Source organism: Crassostrea angulata, chromosome 9 (assembly GCF_025612915.1).
Source record: "Crassostrea angulata isolate pt1a10 chromosome 9, ASM2561291v2, whole genome shotgun sequence".
Classification (NCBI taxonomy): domain Eukaryota; kingdom Metazoa; phylum Mollusca; class Bivalvia; order Ostreida; family Ostreidae; genus Magallana; species Magallana angulata.
This window is the reverse complement of record NC_069119.1, coordinates 39,384,223-39,404,078: the sequence shown is the minus strand read 5'-3', so window position 1 is coordinate 39,404,078 and position 19,856 is coordinate 39,384,223. Positions and strand designations below refer to the sequence as shown.

Below are 19,856 nucleotides of genomic sequence, written 5' to 3'. Positions count from 1 at the left end.
AACGCGCACCTGTCGCGCTGTCACGGTCCGTACACGTTCAATTTACAGCGACGAGAAAGCATTGTTCGAAAAAAAAATGCACGTGTGTGGTACACAGGGGATTCCCTAATGACTGACTAGCCACGTCATCCAGTGACAGAAACTTACAGGTGAAAATTCCAGGTGAGAATCCCAGGTGAGTGGTTTTTTTCACACGGTGTGCTGGAATTTCATGGTTTTCGGTCGCTACTAATTAGGTTGACATATGCACGTGTACAGGTAATAGATACATGTACGTGTATACATCCCTGCATTGAAAGCTCATTCAGAAAACATATGTTACCTACATCCTCTGCAAAAGGTATTTGATTTCCGTTTTTTATTGCATTAAAAATGCATTTCTATGAAAAGTATTGGCACTGTTATACCATATAGTGTGTGACAACCTTTACATTTAATAATGTTAAAACCATAAAATATTAAACATTGGTATTTGATATATAATGATAAAACGGCGTGTGCGCTCTCTCTCTCTCTCTCTCTCTCTCTCTCTCTCTCTCTCTCTCTCTCTCTCTCTCTCTCTCTCTCTCTCTCAGTGAATATTCGTAAAACTAGTGAATCAATCACATGATATTATAAATTTTCTTTTAAGTAATAGTATATTTCCAATAGATTATAGAGTATTGTATTGTATTGTTTATTACCAAGAGTAAACACGGCCAGGGACGGTAGTTTCTATTCGCGACTCACATCCTTCAACCCAGACATCAGTGCACAAGCTCTACATTAAACCTTTGTCGTTAATTGTTGTTGTGTTTTGTCTGCCCGAGGGGATATTGACAATTAGTTTGACCAAAACATATCAATCGATGAAGAATGCCATGAAGTTGTTGAATCGCTTAATTGATGTAGACCTGTTGTTTTATTTGCGCAGTTTATATTATAGATATGTTTATATTGCAATTTCTAGAATGTGATGGGGATAAATTCATCTAAGCTCTGTCCGAGGATATTTATGTTGCAATTTTATTTTAATATTCAAAATTTAAAATACCACAGGGTTCAAACGATGTTCATTCAATACTTTGACCAAAGTCCAAGGATTTCTCCCTTGAAACGCCCCCTCTATCTTGTCTGGTTTCCATAAAAAAGATTTTGAGAACAAGTTTAAGACTTTAAAATAATTTCATTACATGTTCATTGGTAATGGATGAAAATAGCGTTTTATTAGTGCAAAAAGGTCAAAATATCAATTAGGTTAAGAAATTGTAACATTTTTCTCTATGATAATTTTAATTTCATTTATTTTGAATAGTATAAATTTGAATTTGATGCCATGGTTCATTCCGATAATAGAATATAGAGGGAAAAGCGGTTTATGTGCAATCTGCACTTTCACTGCAGAAAGGTCAAATCAAATGCACCGCAGCGCCAAATGAAGCATATAGACCCCAACATTTTGTTTTGAATTTTGGTTAAGCTATGTGTGTAGATGTTTAAAAAATACTTAAAAAAGAAATATTTTAATACTTTTGATCGCAGGATCTAACTTCCATAAAAGTGATCTCATTTTTTAAATGATTTTAATTGATTTGTTATTTCCCTAATGATTTCTACTGTGGGCTATTTCTTAAATTCATCACATTCTGATATAAAATGCAAGATAAATTAGTTATTTGAACAACAAAATGCTTTCTTTGCATAGTGAGTTACCGGCATGTGGATAGGAAGGTAGTTAGAATTGCATTGAAAGACATTAATGAATGATGTGCAAATTATAAGTATAGCTATCTGAAATAAAATTGAAATTTCTTTGGTTAAAGAATGCACTTGAGAGCAGTTTCTTGAAAGTTAAATGAATGCATACTATGTTCATACGAGTACATGTCGTTTTACGAGATAATATAGATTTCAATCTTGTAATTGTCTCTATGAATTAGAATATGGTTTTTTTTTTAAATTAAGAAATGAAGAAAAAAACGTAGAGAGTGGACCTGAATATACTAGTTTGACTGTGGATGACGATGCATACGATGGTTTATTTTACAGATGAAGTACCCTGGCTCAGTAATAAGTAGACCCCTACTGTTGGGACTGGGCGCGGTCCTCATTGTTTTCTTCATTATCAACGTCTCGTACGACATTGAGAAAAAACGAGAGACCGAAAAAAGGCGCGAAAAGCGGAAACACCGTCAAAACTTGGACAGTTTGCTGTTCCACCCTCGCCAGAATCATCAAGGCCGGAAGTCGGTCGGGAACCTGGATTGGCACAGTGGTGACGTCATTCCTGTATTTTTCCGCAAAAATGTAAAAGAAATGAAAATTAACTGTGAACCACTTTTCAAGGGATCCATTACAGCCCAATCAAGAGCAAGACACATGAAGCATCCGCGGAGGGAGATCTCACCGTCCATGTACGCATTACTGACCAAGAAGTGCGTCAGATTCAGGCACTACCGTAACTACATCACGGGTCCTCTGACAAGTAAAGAAAACAAGTTTCCCGTGGCCTACAGTATCATCATGAAAGACTCGGTCTTCCAGTTTGAGAGTTTACTGCGCGCCATCTACCGGCCGCAGAACATCTACTGCATTCACATCGACCAAAATAGTCCCAAGGAAATCCGACAGGCCGTTCAAAATATCGCAAGCTGTTTCCAGGAGAATGTATTTACTGTAAGCGTCGCGCGCAGTGTAACCAAGGGAACGCTATCACATTTGCAGGCCGAGCTCGGCTGTTTACGAAGTCTTCTGAAGCATCCCGAATGGAAGTACTTTATCAATCTGTCGGAAAACGACTTCCCGTTGAAGATAAACAGCGATATTGTCAACATTCTGACGTCATTAAAAGGCGCCAACAGTATACCGGGAATTCCCTTAGATCAGCGGTAAGCTCTATTTGTTAGATAATTTATTCAAATGTAAAAAATGGTTTACCGATTTTTAGGTTTTGGGGGTTTTTGGTTTTGTATTTTTTTGGGGGGGGGGGGGAGGGGGTGGTGTTATGGGGGTTATATGGGAGGGGGGTATTGGGGATGTCCCATGTTGTCTTGGTCTTGGCTTATTGTATCATTTCTTGTTCTTGCTTAGATTTCACTACATGTCTTATGCTATTTTCAATATTACTTTGTATATTTACCCTTTAACCCACGATGTAAATGGCGCTGAATCAACACATCAGCAAAAATGGATTCCTTCAAATGTGACATTTCGTAATATGATGTTCATTTAGTGTAATTTTGATCATTTAGTAAAATGCTGATCCTAGAACACACTCATTTTTGTATTCATTTACACAAAAAATATTTTTAATGATCGTGTCCTGTCAAGTACAAAATTTAAATTGGAGGATCTAGATAGAGATCGAGGAGGCGGGATGGGTGAAAACCCCTATCCCAACTAGAAAACTCAAAGTTTATTAAAATTACATATTAAAATTACAGAAAATGGGACTCGATCCCCCTACCCCACCGCAGCAATCAAAATTATCCCTCGGACTCTTCCAATGACGTTTACTTTATCAGCGTATGATTTAGGAAGAGCGAACGAATTTAGATCATTTTATATAAGATAAACGTCGACATCGACTCTTTATTTCCCAATATTAATGCGATCTACATTTACATATGATTTTTAGGGCCGAAAAAGACATGGGAAAGTTACCGTCAGGAGTCAAGCCTTACATTGGAGAAGGTGACGTCATAATGAATAGAGAGACCGCCCATTTTGCTGTCAATAATCCTCAAGCACAATCTGTGCTAAAGTGGGCGGAGAAAACACAGCATCCTCAGCAGACGTTTTACGCTACACTGAACTACAACCCTCGACAGTTCAAGATAAAAGGGTCATACAAAGGTGAATCCAGTTCAATTCTACCCAATATACACATGATTTGATCACGTGACGAAACGTGTTCATATCTAACTCAGCAATTTTTATATTTTTAAACCTCCGAAAAAAAGGATCAGTGGTTTATCATTATGACAGGTTCTTACATTTTTTAAATTCTTTTTTAGGGCCCCTTGATTTCCAAAATCTAAAAAGTCTAGAACATATAGCAAAATTTGTGGATTCAAAGAACGCCTCCAGTCATGCGTGTCATGGTTCTAGATCCTTTCACGGGTACTGCACGTTTGGCGTGGGAGATTTGCCGTACCTCATAAACCGGAAGGAGCTGTTTGCTTTCCGTTTCCGGTGGGATATAGATCGCCTCGTTTTACAGTGCATGGAGCAAATGATTTACCAGAGATCCAAAGAACAATTCATGTATCCCAAGGATTACGATTTGTCTTTTTACAAACATTTAGAAATCGTAAAGCACCAGCTATGAAAGAAAAAAAAAACAAGACACAAAAATATTTCGTTTTTTTTAATATTAAGTTAACGTATTCATTAAAAACATTAATTAGTTGATATGTTCATTAGCCATTCGACGATCCGGTGGTGGTTGCTGATGTTGAAGAAGACGATGAAGAAGATGAAGATGTAGAGGTGGATTCATCAGATGACAGAAAGCGTTTGGGAGAGATTTTCACTGTGGTAACATGGTTTACAGGAATTAGCAATGGTGACGTGACCCGCACAGCTGGTGACGTAGATGGTTCTTGGGTACTTTCTGGTCTTTTTGGTGACGTGGCACGCACAGTTTGTGACGTAGACTGTTCATTTGAATCGGTGAGTGTGTTAGTGGTTTTCTGTGAAGGGGTGCCGAACTCCGTGCCAAAACTTCGCATCATTGCCGAGGGAAAAAGCCGATCCCCGATATCATAACTGGAGGAACTTTTTAATGCATATTCCGGGACCTGTTCTGTTTGTGGATCTGACAGAGGTTGGCTATGTGTGTTCGGATTCTTATTATTTTCTTCAAAAATAGTTTTCTTGGCGTCAATAGAAACTTTGTTTAGGTCGGGTTGGCACTTTTTTGTTGGTTGTGTGGGTTGTTGGGAGATCTGTGGTTTTCTTCTGTAGTCTGTCTGTAGTCAAAGATAAAATTACATGGGTGTCTGAAAAACAGAAATGGTGTCGCATTGGAAGAATACACGGTATTCGTTGGCACAATTTTCATTTCACGGTAACTGCGGATTTTCTAGTTTATAGGGCAAAACATTTAGTCATTTCGTTTTTCATTGGTAGATAAAAACTAGAGGTACTGTGGGCAAACTCACAACTGATACCCCCCGCTAAGAAAAAAATCATGACTCATGTATTTTTTCTATTATAGAAAATATTATATGAATCTATTTCACTGTCCATTTTCTATAAATAACAACTGCTCTATTTTTTACAACTGTTAATGCTAATATGAATACACAAACCAATTTCTATTATCTAAATTCCATTTTATTTCAAGTTAGCTGTTAATGCATGAGGACAATTGCATCCTATTGTTAACAAACATGACTCGAATCAAACGAAAATCCGGATGTCAAGCAGCCATTTAATATGAACATTTTAAATTATTGGTATACTGAGCCCGATTTTTTCCGAAATTTTTTTTCTTCAACACATTTTTTTTTCAACAAAAAAAAATACGTCGGGGCGGGCCATTTTCAGAGAGACGGGGGTGAGAATCTAAAAAATAATTTTATGTGGCCTGAGACAAGGAATCTTTGTGTCAAATTTAAGCTTCTAATATTATTTCCATTAATACAAGACATGACCCAGACAGGAATTAAGCATTTTTTTAACAATGACCTTGAACTTCCTCAATTGACCTTGGGTCAAGGTCATGACACATCCTCGGGTTATTAGCAATCTTTATGTGGATTAAGAACTTCCAATATTTCTCCATAAAAAGATATGGACTGGACATGAATTTTGCACTTTTTTGCCAGTGACCTTGACTTTGCCCAAATTACCTTGAGTCATGGTAATGACATACTCTTTGGTCATAAGCAATCTTTGTGTGAAGAAAGAACTTCCAATGTTTCTCCATAAGAAAGATATGGACCGGACACAAATTTTGACAAGGTGATTCCTATATACCCCCCACCCCCAAACTTTGTTTTTTTGAAAAAGTATTGTTAAGTATATTGTTAACCAATGACGGTGGTATCGTGAAGGGTTTACTGTCGGCCGTTGCCTTTGATTTACATGTTTTACTAAAATTTGTCATGGATATTCTTCTCAGGAAGATCAATAAATTGATGAATTTCCTTTGTAAAAAATGGTATTATAATACTGAACTACACATGTACAAAAGATTTCAGAATAAAGAGGTTTAACCTGAAACACATCTGAATCAGCGTACCTTTGGTTTTGTGTCTGATGTCACCTTCTTAGGAAACATTGTCAGTGAATTCATTTTCAGTGGCTTCAGTTGAACATCCTTTCCTTTCCGCCTTTTTTCTTTTCGAAGCTTATCAAGAAAACTACAAATAGTCAGTGAATGATTGAATTCATGGAGAAAGCAAATCATTAATAGAGTCATAGAACTCATGGAGAGAACAAAACATGGACAGTTTAAAATGATACGACATACAGAAAGCAGACGAGGTGTAATGCATTGCATTTGATTCATTCTCTACTAATTGTTTATAAAATTGTTTATAAAACAACAGTGCAGAAAATTTTAAGTTAAAATTATCTTCATTTCAAAGCAATTTCCACTATCATAGCTCTATTTCTTATGATGACTGCATAGTCAAGTAGATACTTGTACTCCTTATTTGTAATGAGTTGAGAATGTCTGTCATATTTTACCTTTCCCTCTGCGCATGCGTTACCTGAACGAGTCCTCCCGCCCCATCACATCCAGATTGCCGTCAAAGACGATATCCTTCCGCACGTTCTTGTCCGACTGATACTGAACATAAAACCAAAACATAATTTAATGCACAGTATCCTCGTTATGATACAATATAAACGGGTTAAGTTAAAACTGCGTTATAATGAATGATCACGTGGTTCTGTTATAATTTGAGGTCATGTGATCACTGACCTTGATTACAAACAACATGACGATGATGAAGGCCGTAGCTCCGGTGAGGACGCCGAACAGGAGCAGGAACGTGCGGCGGCGGTGTAACGTCTCCATGATGTCGGCCTGGGAAACCTGACGTCACAAAGTCAAATCAATCGGATTAAAACTGTAAATATGTACATGTTAATATATACATATGTATTCAATTAAACGTCCAAAAACGTGATGGTTTAGCCAAATTATCGTGACAACATGTCAATACAATGTCCATTTGCCCTGACACCACGTGACTGAACAAACGGACATTCAGGTCATTACGTTCACTGGACAATTTATGACACCATGAACGGCAACATATTTACCGGCACACATTTTTTCCACTGAGCGCTTTAATTAAAAATTAAATATGATCACTGATATAATTTGTAAATTGCTATACATGCTTATCGTGTTCTCACACAGTCGGGCGTGGTTGCTTATCATCATTGGTTTCATTAAATGTACCTTTTCCCAGTGTTCAAACAAGACCTTCCGGTGCCAACTGTCAATAGAACCCATCCATTCTGTAGTAAAATAACAAACACCATTTATAAATATTTACAATTACCAAGTATTATTCCCTCTATTTCTTTTATAAATGGAAAGTTATAGTTAATTCATAGCTCTATAGAAACAGCCAGACTGAAATCAACACGCCCCGTTTATCGATTGGTCGAAATCTACAGCGGCTGAAATTGACAAGAAACTGACAGGACTGAAATTGACACGCCCTGTTTATCGAAGCCAACAGCGACCTAAGAAAAATCCCGGCCGGCACGAAATAATCATGATGATGTCAGACTCAAAGTCTCACAGGAGACGATTTGGCTGTTTCTTTTAGCTAATGACAATTTATGTACATTAACAGTAATATAGTGAATTTTACTAACTTTTCATAAAAACTTCAATAATTAATTAAAAGACAAATGTTAAATATAAACAATTTTTTTTTAATGAAACATGCGGGTTATATATGCAGGTAGCGATCATTGCAGAAAAAAATTACTTAATTACATTGTAATTTTTCTGCAATGTCGCTATCTTCATATCCCGAATGAGTCACCAAAGATTAAATAACTACATCACTCTATATTTACATCTACCAAGTAGGATTCCCTCTACTTAATTCTTACGGAAACTTATAGTCAATAATATAGCTCTAGAGAAACAGCCAAACTGAAATCGACACGCCCTGTTTATCGATTAGTCGAACTTTCAGCGACCGGAGACGATTTGGCTGGGAGGTTTTTTTCGCAAACGTACTTACATGTATGTACATTAACCATAATAAAGTGAAATTGACTTACTTTTTATAATCAATTTTTTAATTAGTTAAAAGAAAGATGTAAATATAAATAATAAAATGCTTTCTTTGATGCGGGTTATGAAGCTAGCGATCATTGCAGAAAAAAACGTACATAACCCGCTAACGCGGGTTTTGTATTTTTTCTGCAATGTCTTCATATCCCGAATGAATTCCCAAAGAAAGCTTTATGCACGGTTCAGAACAACTCAGTATTTCAGGCAATGATGTTGTGTATTTAATATTAACCGCCATACCGGAGTAGTTGGTCTGCTGGGACCCCTCGGACAATCTGATGGCGCTGGCTAGCGGCTTACCCTTGTCGTTGGAATTGTAAGAGGCGCTCGATACATTTTCTGCTGAAATAAAGCCCAAAATAATTTATTCTAGAAAAGTTTTGCCTTTATATCATTTTGTAATTTTACTACTAGTTTTGATTTGTGTGTATACATATCAACTACATTTTTTTCTTAATCTTACTCTATCTCAATATGTATTTACATCACCTGCTACATTTTCCCATGGCATTTTGTTCATCAAGGCATTCAGGTTTTTGAGAAGTCTGCGGCGCTTAGCCTTGTCTTTCAGCTTCATAACACTGGCCCGGATCTCATTCAGCTTCAGCTGCATTTCCGGATTCCGTGTGTCGTTCGTGGATGCTTTTTTATTTATTCTCACACAAGGGACATGACTCCATTTTTCTTTCCATTCGTCTATAGATAATAATAATTTTATTTGGATAAAACCTAGCTTGTTTCGATCGTGTTTTTTTTTCATAGTTACGTTATTTTCATTTTCGTATGATTATTTAAAGCAGTTGTAATTTAATGAAATTTGTCTGTGATAACACTTCAATCAAATTGATTGTAAGGCACAGTTTATTAGATCTTACCAATGGCGCAAAAAGCTTATTGTTGGGGCGCAAACAGTTTATGCAATTATTTTATACAAAATGAAAATAACAAAAACCTTTCAAAAATTCAATATACATGTATAGAGTTCTTCAATTCCTGGAAATTATACAAATATAACTACATGAAATTAGAAACCATGAAGCGATGATGAAGCAAGCTCGGGGTGTGATCAAATCCATCATGGAGCCCCTCGAACCTTATTGGATTAGATCACGCCTCGACCATGATAAAATTCAAAGAAAGATTCTTAATTCTCTAAAAGAGTGCAATCTCTATAATCTATAGTAAAAATGGATATTAAATTATTCAAAAAAAGCTATTCAACGGAAAGGAGCGAACTCCTAATTATTGTGTTAAAGTTTTCTGTTTCTGCATATGAAAAAAATAGTCTGTATTTTACATAAATATGCGAGTTGCGTGTCCAGGGGCTGGGTCGTGTTGTAGTTGTGTATAAGAGGTCTACAAATAGGCAATACTCTTTTAATCATATAATGGAAGAACACAAAGGGTTTGACAAAACGTTTACTGAATAATTAATCCAATAACTGTTCAGACGACGATTTACATTTGGCATCGTGGTTAGACCGTTTCCTCGCCATGCATTCTCTTTTATTCTTTTTATTCTCATTTTGGCAAGCAAATAAGAAAAAAAGGAATTTACAGCTTCTCGACGATAATCGTGAAAATCCTATATAGTGCTTTCGTTACCCTGAACTTAGAAAAGTTGGGGGGGGGGGGGGGGGGGGGGGGCTCCATCTATATTCGCTGCTATCTAATTAAAAACAAATATGTTTGCTTCGAGAAAAAGCCCCCCCCCCCCCCCCCCCTGCCCCCGATGCTACGTACCTTTTCTTCTTTTTAAACAGGGTTTGTTGAATAGGTAGCGGTACTTGATGTATACATGTACAGGTTTATAATGTATCTTTTTTTTCAAAGTTTAAAGTTTGTATACCAGTTATAATATTGTATTGAGATGCCTGATAAACTCACCACAATCTTCTGTAAGAGTGCCGGTACATTGCTCAAAAATGTTGGAATTCCGGACTTTTGCCAGTCTCTCCGACTCTAAATAGACATTTTCCAGTGCGTGCAGCCATTCACAGGAACAGTGAAGGTTCATTGTACATCTTGTAAATGAACAAAATGATACACAAGTACAGTTTTTAAGACATATTTGTGGTATATAGTTTACATGTGTCAAATGCTTTACATTCGTTACAGCATTTCCACAGTTTAATTTTGTTTTAATTTTTTTCTTTTTTTTAAAACCCACTTTTATAAAATAGATGTAATTTAATGAAACTTTTTTCTGAATTGTACCTCATTTTAACTTTGCTGATACACGAGAAAAGAAATCGCAGACTACTGCATTTCTCGTGTGTTTCCGGTGGCAGATGACAAAATGGCCGACAAACCGGGTCAGTACCCTCTACCGTCATAACCATCATCAAGAGGACTGCGAGTGTTACACACTGGGTCCATTTTTCTTCTTTGTTGCCCATTATAACACCTAGATCATCGTAGGTTAGCTACTGCGAACAGCTACTACAGAGACAAAGGTGTTTGCACCAGGTGATAATAGTTTTATAAAAAAAATAATTGTTCTCAATATTTCGCAAATGACAGATGAACAGTTTAGACAACATAAAACAAGAAATTATTCATAGTAAAATTCTCTGTTGACTTACCTCATTCCAACTTCAGTACGCTAAAGCTAGATTGTAACATGTTTTTCCATTTTGACGTAGCGACGTAGTTTGAATTTTAACGTAATTTTGCGCGATTTTTCCGATGACGTCATAATAGGTTCTTGACGTCGGAACAAAGCTGGATAAGAGAATGAGTAATAACTTTGGGTTTGTATTTTCAATAAAGAATAATATTGAATACAGAATATGATATTTGTAGCTTCAGTAAAATATGGCTTATCTGAATTTCAGATGGCATTTGGACAATATATTTGATTTGATCACGTCCAATCGTATTTAGCGTCTTCAAATATATCTCTGGCATTTAATTTTCTAGATAATCTACATCTTGATTGCTAAAGTTAGTCTTCGCGAAACATTCTAAGATTTCTTCTTACTCGTCCACTCTATATATACCTGAAACTTTATGGGGATTCATAATTGGAAAATCTGACATCCATTTGGAAATTTTCGGGACTCCTCGCACAAGTGTTCAACATTATCATCCTGGTACTTTTCATGTTGCTTGGAATGCAAAAACCTCGTAAACATTTTTTTTCGTTTGTATTGAAACCTGGAGCTATGAAATTCACTGCCCTTAAAACAAAATATGGCTTCTTTTTTTTTCGTTTTACTAGCTTGGACACAGGCGCGTAATTTACATGCCATTTGAATATTGGAATATTAAGCAAAAAGTGGTGGAAGCAGAAACTTCGGACAGAGTAAAAAATGTAGATACAATGTTTTTTAATTAAAATAATTTATAAGCAAATTCAAGTACATGCACTGGTCCTAGGATCATGGAGCGTTCTTAGACTTAATTGATTAAGCCAAAATCTGTACAGTTTTATTGTCTTGTGATTGAAAACATTGAACAAATAAAATGCTGGTATTCAATCATGTTCTATATTAAGCTTATGTTGAAAGAACCCCCCGGACATCTCCCATAGGCCACACCTCACAGATATATGGACATCAACAAAACTACATGTACATTATGTAGTATCATAAGAATCGTTTATAAGCACGAATGGAGATAGTATCGCTGCACAGTAAGCCAACTACAGTATTTATAAAGACAGTGAAGTTACTGTTGACAACACAATATTTGTACAGAGTTTATATTTATAGGGTCTCAGCTCCTCACTAACATATCTATATACATTGCATATATGTAAAGCACTAACAAGAGTGGATGTTAGGCCACGAAACCTATATATTATGTAATATGTAGAGTCACTGTTCTATAGACACACCACAGCTAACCTGTCTGGACGTTCATCGAATCACCCAACACAACTAGATCGGCCCAGCTTTAAAACTTAATTTTGGTCAAAAACTGAGTATAAATAATACAGAAAAAATCCAAATATAAAAATTGAAATTTGAATAATGTTTCAACGAGTTAATTATAAGCAGAGCTTTTTGACTAAAGAAGGTAATATTGCTTATAAAATGACCACGGCCATTCATCCAGCTCTCTTAAATATATGGCGCCGTCACACTTCGCAGACATAGAGGAAATACCGTCCACAGCGGACTGTGGCCCAGTGTCCGCGGTAGTCCACCGTTATACAGTTCTCGTTGGTTCCGCCGTTGGGTTCAGGGCTCACCCAGTTTGTGTACACGATGTCCCTGCCTGAGGTCCCCCACTTATACTTCCCCTCCTTGGCCACGTCATTACCCCCCGTCCACCAAGATCCCCATGCACCTGAAACAAACACGCAGGTGCGACTTTTAACATTATTACATGTTCTTTAAAAGATCTGTATTTAAGGTTTGAATTTAATTTCAACAGAGAGAGAGAGAGAGACAGACAGACAGACAGACACACAGAGAGAGAGAGGTGACATCATAGTTACCCTGGTTGTAGTAGAAGAAATACATTCTCTGGGAGAGCCAGCGGTTTTCTGTGGAGCTTTCAATTTCCAGTAAGTAACCACCAATGGAGGAACAGTTTGACTGTACAAGAAACAGCACATATAACAACTCGTATGTCACCGATGGAAATAACACCGAAACAACAAAAAAGGCCTTAAACAACTCGATCTATAAAAAAAAATATGCACAGACTGTCAGGTCCAAGTTCAGTTTTCTGTCTGTTTGATGTGTACAATACTTTTTTTTTTATTTCATTATGAGTATTCATATTACACCAGTAACAAATACTTAAAAATATTAAGAAGAACACAATTTCAAAGAGAATAGCATATTTAAATATAAAAAAGTAAAATGAAAACACCCCCGAAACAAAGTAGTTTACATGTACACCACACAAACGAAACTGTCTGAGACATATCAAATTATTCTGAGTACATGTATTTGTTTCTAAGACAACCAGGTGTTTAAAAGTTGAACATTACTTATAAATAGGCATAGTTTCGCCAAAAGAAAAATGACTCTAGTTTTTTTTTTTTTATCAGCACGCTATTGCATTTGTATTCCACTTAGAACCATTTTAACAAGAGCTTGGACTTTGGGTAGTTGTGTCAAACAGCAATGTGACGTAGGCCTGTCTATTTCACTGCTGGCCACTGAGCCATGGCTCTTTGAAATCAACAAGATTTGTCTGGCTTTTGAGCTAAAACTACGCAATCGGTGCATATTTCGCTTGAAACCGCGTCATTTTTAAGTTGTTTTGACCCAAGAAATAGATAGCTTAGTCCTACTGAAAGTCCAAGGTCTTGTTAAGATGGTTCTAATAAGCATACGATATAGCGCAAATCTTCGACGGTAAAAAAAAGGGTTGGGGTAACTTCCTGTTTCCCCTTGATAACCATTACACTGTAAACAACATATTCTGATTTTGTAATTAATATCAAAGTACTGAAGTACTGACGGAAGTTGATTTTATCGATTATTATTTATCTTAAAATCAACGATATGTTATTTTGCTTGGCAAGTAGTTTATAATCTCTATTTGAATTTCTAGAAAACTCTTATGAATCATGTTGTGTAATATTTAAAAATAGAATTGATTTCATCAAACTATGTATCGGTATTCGAAATATTTCAAAAAGTGTATGGATCCAACCGATAATGAACTCTAGTCTCGTTCAACCAGATGCTCGGCTGTCTCCGTTAATTTCCGACAAGTAAGATATCAGGTCACGTGATAGCTTGATGATGCGACCTCTGACTCTCTGCTTGTCGGAGATGTACGGAGACAGCCGATGGTTGAACGAGACTTTATTGAACTCTGGCGTAGGAATACATACGACTGCAAAAAACGTGTTCGTACTATTTAAAATCGTACTATTTCTTAGGTATTTATAAATAAGTTTCCTTAAAAAAAAATGCTTCAGCGTACATTACATTCGAATTTATCGATTATTTTCATGAACTAACTCTTGTTAGCGGCGATGATTTGTGCTTAGGTCCAATTAACACTGTTTCAGTTTCGGTTTGCCAGAGTAACTGCATAGGAGAGTTGATTAAAAAATCAACTCCCAATAACACAATCATATAAGTTTACACTTAGGGGAAAAAAACTTGTCTGCATAACTTATCTTAAAAGTTGGTCTATTTCCACATAGCCAAAAATATTTATTTCATATTTCCATAGCCAACATTGATATGAGTTTTCGTATGTTTCCCTTTGATAATAATTCAACTGAAAATAATATATTACCTGACGTTGTTCTAACATTAATTGGACCAACGTTATGTACCTAACGCCAACAATGTACCTAACGCCAACAGACCAACTATTACTCAAACGTTGGCACAGCGCAAGCATGCTACGAGTACATCCTGGGACAGGGTAAAGAAATGTTAAATCCATTTAACCTCGTTGCACACCTGAAACTCATGGCCGGCGTGTTGCATACCTTACATTTTTTTCAGATTCTGTGGAAACTAATTGAGAATTTTTAAGTATGTAACGAAGATCGCTTGTGTTATAAAAAATTCATAGAGCTAGATAACCTTTACTGGGGTAGAAAGGAGCCATTTGTTAAATGTCATGAATTATTCATGCAAACGACAAAAGTTCAATGAGTGAGCTATGCAATGGCCATGGTCAGTACATGTATGTGTATACGATACGAGCTCTGAAATTCCGATCGACAATGCATGTTTCAAACATCCTACCTTAGCGTGTCCCAAGCTAGCAGTTCTTAAATGGAAACAGTACAGATGTCCGTTATATGGTTCCATGGCCCGTGGACAGCCGGCTACAAATAGGAACGTATGTGGATATTGTTACTGTATAGAACTTCTTGTTCACTTTTATTTTCACTGTATTGCATTGGAGACTTAAAATGGAGGCTATTTTTAATATTAGAAGTATTAAACATAATTCAATAAAGAAATGTTTTTGCATGGTGATATATATATATATATATATATATATATATATATATATATATATATATATATATATATATATATATATATATATATATATATATATATATATATATATACTCGAACGAAGCATTAAAAGACTTTAAAAAGAATAAACCTATTTATTAAATAATCTTACTATATCCTGGTTTTTCGTAATACATCCAACTTAGATCAGAGGAAATTCGCAAGCTCCAAGGAAGAATTCTCTCATCAAGGCAGTAGCACTGTTTCAGTTCTCTGTGATATAGCAGCGCCACCGCTTGTGACAGAATACTGCAGGTACTGGTAGCTGCTATCAAACTGGGTGACGAAACATTTAGAAGAATGGTCCTTGTCAGCGCCGTTGCGCCATCAAAATCTGCTCTTCTCTCAAACCCGTGTTCGACGTGCAGCGAAGAAGCAGCATTGCCGAAAACTAACAAACAGTAAATGTTGACCGCAAGAAACACACATGGGTGTCGGTGATTAGTCTGTAGTACCATTATTGTATACATGCTCATATGAAAATGATGAAAGCCTAGTTTGTGATAAACTTAAGTAAGTGAGGTCGTTAAACTCAAAGTATGTTCCGCGTTACAAGGTCTCGATTTGAACAAAGGTCGACCATTAATTGTAGTGTCATGCACGCATATGTTCAGAAGAAAGAATCCGATACCGCGCATTACTGAATAGGCCTGGAATATGTATGTCCCCAATTCACGCGAAGGCATGAGAAAAATTGAATCAAAGTGTTAAAAAACTTAGAGATACTTCTTACTGCACGCAAAGGTTTATCAAACATTAATATATCTTCAAAACGTCAATAGGCAAACGTCAAAACTTTCTGGGCGAAGACCATAATTTGACAAATTTCAGTTGATTTTTTGTTTCTATTTCAATTTTTCATAATGCTTTTTCTGATGCCTATAGTATGGTCCCGATTTTTAAAAAGGCTCTAGAAATACGTTTTAACGGCAGATAATTATTATTTGGTCCAGCATGGTTTTTTATGCTAATTTGGGTATGCTGATTCCAAAAACATATGCTGGCCATCTTGAAAATGGCGTTAAATAGGTCAAAATGGCGATTCAAAATGGCGGACGCGAATTTTCGCAAATTTGTCATGCTGCTAAATTCTGAGTCGAATTGCGGTAAATAAATCAAATAAAAGAACTGAATATGCAAAAATGAATAACGTTTTGTTTTGTTGTTCGATGGTAAATGTTTAGATAACCGAAAAATCAATTAAATTACACAAGTTTCTTAATTAGGACCGTTTTTGACAAAATGATTCGAGGGCCTTTAACAATTATTTTCTATGACCTTGTTTCTAGTTATGCGAGCTATAATTATATATTTTAATGTTAACTCTATAAAAAATGAATGATGATTATTATAATTAACCATCGAACAACAAAACAAAACGTTATTCGTTTTTGCATATTAAGTTCATACATAAAAAAGCGCAAACGACAAAATCGTGGTTCGAGTTAACAAATTCTGATTACGGCGAAAAAAAAATCAGTTTAGTATAGATGTTCAGTACGTCATATGAGCAAGTCATTGATAAGAGTTCACTATGAATGATAAATCATTAACACTAAAACGAAAACATGAGCATAATATTGATATGTGTATAATATGCCAGGACAAAAAGTCGGACATTTTAGAGCTTAAAAGCGAACATTCAATAGGGACAATATTGGATAGGGCATCTCGTCGTAAAACAATTAAAGATGCAAAATACTATGAGGCTATTGTTAGAATAGAGCAATTGAATACATCAGATAGAGTTCTGTGTCACAGGAAATGTCGTAGTGATTTTATACATCCAAAATCTATAAGAGTAATGGAAAAGAAAGCCAATTTTCTTGAGCACATCTCAAATGTAAATAAACATGAAATGCCATCCCCTTCTACAGCCTCCAACGTTACATCGTCAACAACCCGATGTTCATGGAATTCATTTAAACCTGTAGATTGGGATTTATGTTTATTTTGTCAAGAACAGAATCGACAGAAACTTTTTAATATAACAACATTTTCTGTTAGTGACCTGATCCTAAAGAATGCAAAATATGATAATACACTTCGTGTTAAATTAGGAAATGTATGCGACTTGATTGCTGCAGATGGTAAATACCATCTAAAGTGCATACATACCTTCAAATATGAAACGCAGAAAACAGAGAAAGCGTCCAAATGTGAAGATCTAGCCATGCTATTTCTTGTTCGTGAACTAGAATATGCAGCAAAAAAGCACCAAATTTTACAGCTCTCTGATATTTGGAAAGATATTGTGGATTGGCTGAAGAAATAGAATCTGAGATGCCCCAGTCTTACATTACTCGAAGATCCACATTCAAAGAAAATCTACAATTAAAACTGCAAAATATCTTTCAGTTTCTTCCCCTCAACAGAGCTGTGTCTGAACGTGAAACACTTTTAGTGCCACATGTTTGGTCTGAATCTCACTTTGGAGAAATACTACATGAAGGGCAAGATATTGTAGATGACAAATTTCTAACTATGCCATGTTATAAACCTCTACACAACTCCTTCCACGAACTTGTACATGTTGCATTGATACTAAGGTCAGATCTGCAAGAGAAAAGTGGACATACTGTGAGGAGAATGCCATAAACTGTGTTCCAGATAGTGTTCTCGTGTTTCTGAGTCGTCTTTACGGTTGGCAAGAGGTTTTTGAAAGTGCTGTTAATGCAGAACGTCCGGAAGCCTCTAGACAAAAGAAAGTAATGAGCGTTGCTCAAGATATTTTGTATGGAGTAAGCGATGGAAAGAAATATACTATTTTGGTGGTCATATTTAGACTTGGTATCCATTCTTTTGGCATTTACAAAATTGGAAAGAAATGGACTGTGGGATCTATATCTAATTTCCTTCCGATCAATGCTCCCATGGTTCTTTCGATACGATCATACAAACTATGACAGGTGGGGTAGTGTTTATCTTGCTGATTGTCATCAGTTACCTCCTGAGGTTCTTGCAGAGTTTCAGCAAGGTAATTTTGTTGTTAAGAGAAGTGGTGGGACCTTCAATCAAGTTGATCAATACCAGAGTCAAGAATGGCTAAATGCTACGGATAAGAAAGGTGGTGGCATAGTAGGAATCACAAGGACTCCTTCCCGCCCTCAGTAGGTGGTCTCTTTCCTACAATTTAAGATCGCACAAAAGTCATCTTACCAGAAATATGTATGATGTGAATCCAGATGATATACTCATCCATAAGGATGCATCAAAGAGTCGGCAAGCCCTTGATGCACAGTTTGAAGATTCACTTGCTGGTGTTCTGAAAAAGTTTAGAATTTTTTACCCTTCTTACGAAAGAGATCATCTAATTAATGTAGTCACACAAGACAAAGCTACTGATCTTATCAAAGATTCTTTACTTTCCGCAGCACATCTGGGCCAAGCACATTTAGAGTACTTTGCAAAAGATCGATTAATCCAAAACAAAGACACAGGTGCCTTTAATGTTCCGTTGCAACATGTTCTAAAAAAGAATTGTCCATTGACATTTGCTTCTTTATACAAGGTTAAAACTGTCATTAAAGCTGTTTAAAAGAGCAAAATTCTCAAGGCTGATAGAAACATATTGCAAAGACTTGTTATTGCATATAAAGCTGGATGGGATGTTGATTTGGGGAGAATTTCAAAACATGAGCTTCTCCCAGTGCCTATAGCAATAGCTGACACAAGCGGTTCATTGAAATCTGGAAACAAAGCCGTTATATTGGATGATGTGCTGAGGGACGTTGAGGCTGGAGTGAGGGTGGACAATGACGATGATTCATCAGCTTTGATTATAGATGGACAGGCTTTGGTTCATAGCTTTAAAACACATGGTATGAAAACATTTGGTGACTTTGCAGACGAGTTCGATTCAACTGTTTTCAGAAAAAGGGAACGCTTATTCTAGAATTGATGTCTTCTTTGATCGTTACAGGGACCTATCAATAAAATCAGGATCTCGTACTCGTAGGGCAAAAGGCAAACAGCCAGTAAGAAGGGTTATAGAAAATAAAGAAGTGCCTATACAAACTAACTTGTCTGCTTTTTTGTATTTGAACGAAAACAAAAAAGATCTTGCTGCCTTTTTATCTGAGGAAATAGTTTTTCAAGCACCTACTGGGAAAACCATTGTTACCGCTGGGGGTTGCAGATGAAGATGGTGTTAAATGCAATAATGATAAGATAGATTTATCTGGTCTAAAGACGTCACATGAAGAGACAGGCACTAGAATAGTCCTGCATGCCATACACTGTTCCCAAGTATCCGCTTGTACCTCTATTGTCATATCAGCTTCTGATACCGACGTCTTACTGCTACTTGTTTCATTCTACTCAGAAATAAACAGACGCTTGTGGATGGTTGCTGGAACCTCTTCAAAGCCAAAAAACATCCCTGTCCATGCTGTTGTGGAGAAAATTTTTCCCTCTCTAGACCTTCGAAAGCATTTGGTTGCCTTTCACGCACTGACAGGGTGTGACACAACACCTTTTTTCTATGGCATATCAAAGAAATCTGCCCTCAAAGTGTACAGAGACAACTATGAGCTTTTCGAAGGTTTGGGCGAGGGAGATTTAACTGATCAGATGATAAAAGATTGTGAAAAGTTTGTCTGTAAGTTATATAACCATGACACCTTAATATCTACTGA

The 19,856-nt window shown here is 36.3% G+C and overlaps 3 protein-coding genes across 7 annotated transcripts; 1 reads left to right on the top strand and 2 right to left on the bottom strand.

Moving 5' to 3' along the window:
* Positions 1–24: 24 nt before the first annotated feature.
* Positions 25–4,456, top strand: LOC128164074 (N-acetyllactosaminide beta-1,6-N-acetylglucosaminyl-transferase-like). Of its 3 annotated transcripts, none has more exons than XM_052827802.1 (4): positions 25–162; positions 2,029–2,867; positions 3,617–3,834; positions 3,996–4,456. In XM_052827802.1, the coding sequence occupies exons 2-4, from the start codon at positions 2,029–2,031 to the stop codon at positions 4,307–4,309; spliced, it is 1,371 nt and encodes a 456-aa protein (XP_052683762.1). In that variant the 5' UTR covers positions 25–162; the 3' UTR covers positions 4,310–4,456. The 3 variants fall into 3 exon arrangements, with proteins under 3 accessions (XP_052683762.1, XP_052683761.1, XP_052683763.1); XM_052827801.1 differs by having other exon boundaries at positions 39–175; XM_052827803.1 differs by lacking the exon at positions 25–162 and adding an exon at positions 205–340.
* Positions 4,270–10,901, bottom strand: LOC128164072 (uncharacterized). Of its 3 annotated transcripts, none has more exons than XM_052827798.1 (10): positions 10,846–10,901; positions 10,478–10,702; positions 10,148–10,284; positions 8,750–8,956; positions 8,501–8,602; positions 7,406–7,464; positions 6,920–7,033; positions 6,705–6,784; positions 6,230–6,350; positions 4,270–4,952 (listed from the first exon to the last, which is right to left on the bottom strand). In XM_052827798.1, the coding sequence occupies exons 2-10, from the start codon at positions 10,657–10,659 to the stop codon at positions 4,401–4,403; spliced, it is 1,554 nt and encodes a 517-aa protein (XP_052683758.1). In that variant the 5' UTR covers positions 10,660–10,702; positions 10,846–10,901; the 3' UTR covers positions 4,270–4,400. The 3 variants fall into 3 exon arrangements, with proteins under 3 accessions (XP_052683758.1, XP_052683760.1, XP_052683759.1); XM_052827800.1 differs by having other exon boundaries at positions 8,501–8,599; XM_052827799.1 differs by having other exon boundaries at positions 10,478–10,699; positions 10,846–10,898.
* LOC128164075 (alpha-N-acetylgalactosamine-specific lectin-like) lies at positions 10,895–16,000 on the bottom strand. Its single transcript, XM_052827805.1, has 4 exons — positions 15,332–16,000; positions 14,938–15,020; positions 12,708–12,807; positions 10,895–12,556 (listed from the first exon to the last, which is right to left on the bottom strand). The coding sequence occupies exons 1-4, from the start codon at positions 15,693–15,695 to the stop codon at positions 12,345–12,347; spliced, it is 759 nt and encodes a 252-aa protein (XP_052683765.1). The 5' UTR covers positions 15,696–16,000; the 3' UTR covers positions 10,895–12,344.
* Between the last annotated feature and the right edge of the window lie 3,856 nt (positions 16,001–19,856).